Source organism: Carcharhinus amblyrhynchos, chromosome 1 (assembly GCF_965287045.1).
Source record: "Carcharhinus amblyrhynchos chromosome 1, sCarAmb.v2.hapA, whole genome shotgun sequence".
Classification (NCBI taxonomy): Eukaryota; Metazoa; Chordata; class Chondrichthyes; order Carcharhiniformes; family Carcharhinidae; genus Carcharhinus; species Carcharhinus amblyrhynchos.
The window spans coordinates 116,642,649-116,650,609 of NC_137324.1; the positions used below are offsets into that span (position 1 = coordinate 116,642,649).

Consider the following 7,961-nt stretch of genomic DNA (forward strand, 5'->3'; position numbering starts at 1 on the left):
GTGTGCGTTGGAGCCAGTGATTTTACATGCCTTCATCTTTGTAGCCTCTTATGTCTTGTGGACCTTGCCATAGTCAGTGGGGTCAGTGTGGCTAACCTGGGACTCTAACTTGGTCCAGTATTGTCTTTTGGCATTTTTGATGGATCTCCTTAGATCGTATCTTAGATCGTAGCTGAAACGCTCCAGCCCAGGCAACAGAGAAACACTGATTGACATCTTTGTCTCTCTGATCTCTTTGTCAATTTTGTGTATTTATGTATACAAGATAAAGTGGACACAGCTTCAATGAAGGTCCATAGGGAGTTGATGGGGTTGCGGGGGGGTGGTGGCGCATGAGTGGATGAGGGCTGGAAGTCCTTTCCAGTTTTAGTTTAATTACGTGCACCTCCCACAGCACCAAGATGTGCTTTTTAAACAGCTTGCCTTGACTCCTGCAAACCCTAGGGCTGCCTTCAATTTTTTCCCTGTGTCAGCTGGTCCAACTGCAGCTCAGACTCATCCCCGTGTTCCCCACTGCAACATCTCGTGTTGAAGCTCACACACTTAACAGCATTTTCCTAACTCCTGCTGCCCACCTTGAGGATCAATATCTATTGAAATTTCTTTTCCATTTCTGGCAATTCTGAGTTATATGTCGAAAATCAAATTTCTTTTGCGTTTGTAAACCAAACACAATCCTTTATTGTAAGGGGAACAATGTGCTGTTTAAACTAGAAAAATTCTGTTAGAATAAAGTATTCGAAGATGATCACCAGGAATTCTTTCAAACTGAAGGAGTGTTTGCAACAAATTGAGTGACCTGGAGTTTAACCCTGACTATCTATCTTTCTATCTGCAGCTGATAATATTAAAGCAAAAAGATAAATCAGAGGGAATCTTCAGGCAGTTCCTGGTGGAAGACAAAGGCTTGCATGGAGGAGCTTCTTATGTGGATTTCCTCTGCCATGTACACAAAGAGATCCGCCAACTCCTCACCTAAAGCCCTCAGTCCATTGCAAGAATATCTTTTTATTCAACCTCGCAGGAAAAAGGGACAGTGGAAACTACATCATTTAAAATTTATACCATTGTATTTTCTTCATGACTTTTGTTGTCAGGTCTTAACTTTTCTTGAGGAAAAACCTGTTTTGAACATGCCAGCAACCTAGTATTTACTATTTTATAACAAATCAATTGTCAGAATCAAAATTCATTATAAAAACGTTGTTAATGTTAATACATATATATGATATAAATGCACACATGTACAATTGACGGTATCAGTACTCTCATCTATGTATGTAGTTATGCTTTGGTTGATTTAAAACTGACTTCTTCATTGCATTGTCAGAACATTGGCAGTAACAAACCACTAAGTTTGCCACATGGTGTTCAATCTGTCAGGTAATTTTTGTTTTAAACAATCCACCCTGTAGCTGAGTGTTTTGTTCTGATCAGCTGGATGTTCGGGGAAGAGAAAGAGGAGCAGTTTGGTAATTTGCACACCAAAGCAAAACTACAGTGAAATGGAACAGTGTCATCCAAAGTTTTTATATGATGCCAGTTGCCAGCAGTGGTTGCAGATGTTCTTCATGATGTATGAAATGTGCAATTGCAAGGTGGTGAAGTTAGGGGCAACTAAAGGAAACTAACCTAGAACTGAGCATTAACTGCAAGTCTTAATTTCAGGTGGGTTATTTTTGAAAATAATGGGTCAAATCCATGACCCCTCTAGTGATTCCTACAAGCGATTAAGAAATAATTAAGTTGTACTGTTCTAGTCATTGATCCTAATATCAAATTCCCTGAAGTTGTTACTACAATAGAACATTAATAGGATAGAGTACCGAAAAACCTTGTCAAGTCAGGGTATGCACACTTTTTCTATTATGTATCATCTGCTAAAATGATTTTCTGTATTTTTTTAATACTACGTTTTTCCAAGTAGAGTTAGAACAATGTGCAAAGCTATAGCCTATTCCTTTCTTTCATATTATTGAGTAATTCAACTAAAATGATCCTTTTTTTTGTGCAAAGGCCAAAACTCTTAGCCCTCTTCTCCTTGTGCATTTTTCTCTTTACAGGTTCCTTATGCTACATTTCTTAAGCATCGATAATGCAGAGTATGCTGAGTTTGCTTCACAGCATTGTGTGCTGTTGTTATTCTCAGTCACACTCGTTTTATACAATGTATTTCCATTCCTAATTGTCATTGCTGCTTTTCTTATGGGACAACACTATCTTGTCATGTTGCACAGTGTTTGACCTTTCCTAAGCACAGTATTAAGTGATAAGAAACAACATTCCAAACAACCTCTCATCAAAGTATAAAATTAGCATTTGTTATGACAACATCATCTGCTTGCAGGGATGATAGTACTGCAACTGTCAAAGTATAATCAAAGGGACATTGACCACCACCACCACAACCCCCCTGCCCCCCCCAGTGTTGATGGTGGGGTTTGTGGTGAAAAGCAATTAGCTTAGAACTAATCATTAGCAAGAAATGTGTCATGAGGGCTCAACTGAAAGAATTTGAAAGAAAGAGTGAAAGGAATGGTCATGATCCTACCACTAGCTTTCGGTTTGTGTCCTCTGGTACTGACTCAGTGGAATATGTGGGGTCAGCAGGAAGGAACCTAATCTATGTGGGACTAGCAGGTACCTAATAATTACTTAATAAAGGCATATCTCTATCCCAATGCAGAAAAAAGGTCTAGTACCTGCCTACTTGGCTGTTTGCTTAAAATCTGATTGCATGCCACATTTGTTTGGATGCATATTGTGGCCAGTCTTGATCTAATTTTGGGATGGTGCTTGAAACAGGTCTGATTGTTTAGGCAGTAGATTCGACGCCTATTTCAAGTTAACACCCTGAATCACTACATTGCACCTTAGCAAATGTGATATGCTGTGCATGGTAATATGAAATGGAAGCAAATGGCATGCACATATTGGATGCTTCAGCTCCCATTTGTCACCCAAAACCAATACTGTTTGATCCAATTTCAAGGCTTTTGTCTCAGTACATCCCACCCTCCCTCACCCCTTCTATAATTTGCTCTGTCCAAGGAGCAAATAGAAAAGACAGAGAATCGGCTCCAGCGGTCTCCACCATTTATGTGGGAATTCCACCTGTCTCTCATTGGAGTTACAACAGGAGATCAATGGAATCCCCAAGGAATTTCATTGCCAACTAACATAATACGTGAAAATAGCTATGCACAGATTTAAATAAATTGTTAAAAATGTTTCATAAAACAAGTAGGACAGAGAGGGACTTTGCAAGTGCAGAGTTTAGCATTGACACTCTTGTGCAGTCTTATTTCCTGCCCATGAGAACCTTCTAATTTTTGCTATAAGAATTTTGCACATTTAAACCTGTACATTTCTCACAATACATTGGGAAACATTAACTTAGTTAAATATACGTAACAAATGCAAACTACAATGAAAGGTTGAGACATGAAGGTCGCCAAAGTCCCGGAGGCTGCTCTCTCCCTGTTTTGCAAGAGAGAGAGTTGACTGGTGACAATTTAAAACGTGGATCACCACACCTCAGGTGCGGAACAAGGTCGAGAAGGCAGGGCCTTCAGCCAGTATGGGAATTGAACCCATGTTATTGGTGTCACTCTGTATCACAAGCCAACTGCCCAGCCTACAAAGCTAACCAAGCCCCAAAGCAGTGCCTGGACAGAAACGTTGAATAGCTAAATTAAAGATGCTCCTCTATTTTTCATGTTTAGTACTTAAAAAACAATGTAATAATTACATTTATTTTGGGGAGTATTGGATGAGGGCAAGCAAGTACAAAAATGGGTGCCAAACCTGCAACTTTGTAAACCAGGTTAAACAGTCTTTGATGGTGTGTAGTTGGCAGAGAGGAAAATGAAGGCAAATGGTTCATCTAATTCACTGACCAGTGCTTTTATTCATCTGAGTGATTGCTTCAATCAGGTTTATGCTGTTAAAGACAATTTGCCCTATGATGGTACATAGCACAGAAAACATGTGGATTAATGTGGACACTTAGTCATTTTTCATGTAATTTATGAAAAGGTTAGACACTCACATGAAATATCATGCTTCTAATTCTTAGTGACCAGCACATATTCATATCATAACCACCATTAAAGTGGCCAATGATTTAAAATAGTGTTATATAAAATGACAGTGGAAGCCTTTAATAATTTAATATATTCAACTTGTGTCATTTTGAGTTATATGCATATACATTCAGTTATGAAATCCTTAGATAGAGAGATGTCAGCTTTTATTTTGCTGCGTTAGTTGCAGTCATCTAGAATCATAAGGGTTACAGTTCCCATTTACACACAAGGCAAATTAAACAATCTAAATAAAATCAATTTTTAGCTTTGTTAATCTATTTAATGAATAGTGTTTACTCTTCAATGCCCTGCAAATGTCCATCATTAAAGAAGCCCTGAAGATAACGGTATTTTTACAACCAGGAGCAAGATGAGGTATGTGTGAAAAAATAAAGTACTTGTAATTCAAACAATAATGTGACTTTTCTGTCATGTTTTTTATTATGCAATTTTTTATCCTGTTCTTAATTGTTAATAGAAAAATTGCAAATAAAAGTGAGTGCCTTGTATTGAAACAGTGTTCACCTGGTTTTGTCATAAAAGCAATAACAAAATATCTTATATTAATGCAATGCCTTCCTCAAATGACCCAAAGCAGTTGATGGATAGTGGGTTGAATTTTACTGAGACAGAATTCTCGCTACTAGGCCATAAGTGGGAAACAACTCCAGTTCAACTGGCAGTGGGACTCTCTGGAGAATGACTTTTTAATTCATTCATGGGACATGGGCATCGCTGGCTGACCAGCATTTGTTGCCCATCCGTAGTTGCCCGAGGGTAGTTGAGAGTCAACCACATTGCTATGGCTCTGGAGTCACATGTAGACCAGACCAGTTAAGGACTTCAGATTTCCTCCACTAAAGAACATCAGTGAACCAGATGGATTTTTCCAACAATGAACAGTCATTTCCTGGTCAACGGTAGACTTAATTCCAGATATTTTCGCTGAATTCAAATGCCACTGTTTGCCATGGCAGGATTTGAACCAGGGTCCTCAGAGCGTTAACTGAATTTCTAGGTTAATAGTTTAGCAATAATACCACTAGGCCATTGTCTCCTTATCTGCCAGGTATTCCTGACAGACCTGGCAGAGGTTTATTAAGTGACCTGGGATACTGTCCAACAAAGGATGGCAATTCCCTCTCAGGAGCTGTTGACCCAATGTGAGGGCCGGCAGTCCCAGCAATGCTATGGAGTGCCCAAAAGGGATGGCTACTGCCCTACACAACTGCCCACCTTTGTCCCACCACTAATACCAGCACCAGAACACTTCGGGAATCTGCTAGTTTACACCAAGTGGTCTCCCCACATGGCACTGGGCTACCCTGACATGGACAGAATGCCCATAAAAGTGGATTGTGACCATGTTTCCATTAATTAGCCATTTAAATGGCTCAGTTGTGCTCCTAGCAGTGGCAAATCTGTCAACTTACCTGCCACTGGTGAAGTGGCTTGGTGACAGGAAGATGTCAGGTGGCCCTCCTATGACACTTTCCCACTTACCCAATGGGTTGTTAAAATTCCAACTAATGAATTACCTTGGCGTATGATCATAGTTGAAGTTTAGATAATCATAAGTCAATTTTCACAGAGCAAGATCCCAGAAGCAACAATGCAATGAATTAAAGGTTCATCTGTTAGGGGAGTGCTAAATATCAGGAAGAACAATAGGAGAATACCCCTGTTTCCTTGACTAGTAGCAGGGATCTTTTCTGTGTACCCATGGCCTTTAGTTTAACATCTCATCTGAAAAAAAAAGCACCTGCAACGCGTTAGCCTATGGGAAGGCAGAGGGCCCTACATTCTACATTAGGGATTGGCCAAGGTACAATTGGTCGGGGCAGGGGGCTATTGGATGGCAATTGGCTGGGGAGGCCAGCAATCAGGGGCATAATATCTGAGGAGGGATGATAGTCAGGGGGTGGGGAACTGCCAGATCTTCAGTGTTCTATGTGTTCTTTACACAGAACATTGAGAGATTGGCACATGAGCAGAGCAGCCAGCCTTTCAGCTTGATACACTCTGCCCAATCCCCTACTGGCGTGAATCACGCTTTGCTTCTCTTTTTGCGCTAAGTGGCATTGTATCTGAAAGCTCGCCAAAAAAATGGGCATAATTCCCTTCTGTTTTCAAGCTTGTTCACCACTTGGAATTTCTTCAGTAAGGTTGCTCCCAAAATCTCTCATGGCTTCAAGACTATCTGCACCCCTTCTGGCAAGTATATTAATGGTTGCCAACTGTATTTAAAATGAAATTTTAAGTATGTCAGAAAATGTTGCCAATTTGGAACTGAAACAGTAGTAAGTTAGCAATTATTGTTGTTTCCTTTCGTTTATTTTAATGATTGTTCAACTGTTAAGAGTTAAGTCATTTCATTTTGTTAGAGTTTAACTTAAAATGTGTTATGAAATAAAGTTTGGTTTACTATGAGTGATCCCTAATTTGTCAGCAGAATTACTCCTGGAGTGAACCATCATACCCTCACCTTTATGTCAAAATAGAAAAATTGTTAGCATCTATTATGGCTTCATAATGTCATTTGGGATTCTGGTCCAGGACCATAACAGTATTGCAGTTGACCACTTTTCCGGAAGGTTCTGCTTTGGCATACAATTCGTGTCACAGCAGGTCCTTTTCTGGTATTTCACACTTCAGAATGTCACTACTTCAGAAGGATTTACTGAAAAATGTTCTGGATTTACGTTTGTATTCTTGTAAGGCTACCTCTCTGGCAGATACAGAGGGCAGTATTTTATCATTTTTTTGTCTAAGTGCTGGGCGGACTTGAAACTGGGAGAGTTAATGAACGGTCTTTTAGAGAGTGTTTTGAGGCCCTCACCCATACACTCTCTGGCTGCAAAATTCTGAGTGAGCCCGTTGCTTACTGCAGAAGTCTGTGGGCAGTGTTAATATACCTGAAAGCCTGTAGAAAGAGGTAGTGCACATATGCAGGCCTCTGATGCTGCACATTTCTTTAACAGTAGCAAGAGCCTCTCAGACAAAGAGAGAGCTGTGCCAGGCCTTTGTTAGGGCAGGCAAACTGAAGCAGCTCCCTCCCACTGCAACCATGGGGGCCTGCAGCCATAGATGCAGCCATCACTGATCGATCGCAAATGCCCTCCATCCCCCATTGATCATGACCCTGCTGCCCTCCCTCCACTGATTACTGCAGAGTGGCAGCAGGCATCCTCTCCCTCCTTCCCCCCTCCAATTGCTGCAGAATGACAGCGGGCCCCCTCCCAATTAGCCCCATCCTCGCTGACCCTTTCCCCATTAGTCCCACTCCCGGTACTGTCTGGTGGGCATTGAATAGGGACCAGTCGACTTGGCCTTGCCAGTGGAACCGGAGGCCATTGAGGCCTTGGGCAAGGGGTGTGCAACAGATAAACAAACCTCTTCTGAAAACATAATGGGGGAAAGAGAGGTCACATAACCATTTTGGGATTGCTTGAAGACTGCAGGAAAGCTGTTAAGAAGTGAAGTTGTGTGAAAAGCTGCCAATGGAGCAGTAAAGAGCTCCGTTCTCTTTTCCTTCAAGACAGAGCTTTATAGCTAGTGGTTTATAAATCCAGTATAGAGGTAGTGAATTTCCATTCAAAAGAACTTGTACAAAAATAATTGACCTATTGGAAAAGATTGATTACATTTTCAAAATGAAATTATCTCTGGTAATTGTAGTTTTACTTGAACTTCAACACAACTCTGAAGTTCAAGCTCTAAGTTTTTTTTAATTGGTGTCACAAGTAGGCTTACGTTAACACTGCAATGAAGTTACTGTGAAAATCCCTGAGTCGCCACACTCCAACACCTGTTTGGGTACATGAGGGAGAATTTAGCTAGGCCAATGCACCTAACCAGCACCTCTTTCAGACT

At 40.7% G+C, this 7,961-nt stretch overlaps 1 protein-coding gene across 1 annotated transcript in view; it reads left to right on the top strand.

The window, feature by feature from the left end:
• Positions 1-4,766, top strand: part of sec24d (SEC24 homolog D, COPII coat complex component) — a 145,458-nt gene extending 140,692 nt beyond the window's left edge. Inside the window, exon 22 of the mRNA XM_080191398.1 lies at positions 839-4,766. Coding sequence (XP_080047524.1) covers positions 839-979 — 141 coding nt within the window. The 3' untranslated portion in view covers positions 980-4,766. The remainder of the gene's footprint in view (positions 1-838) is intronic.
• The last annotated feature ends 3,195 nt before the right edge of the window (positions 4,767-7,961 follow it).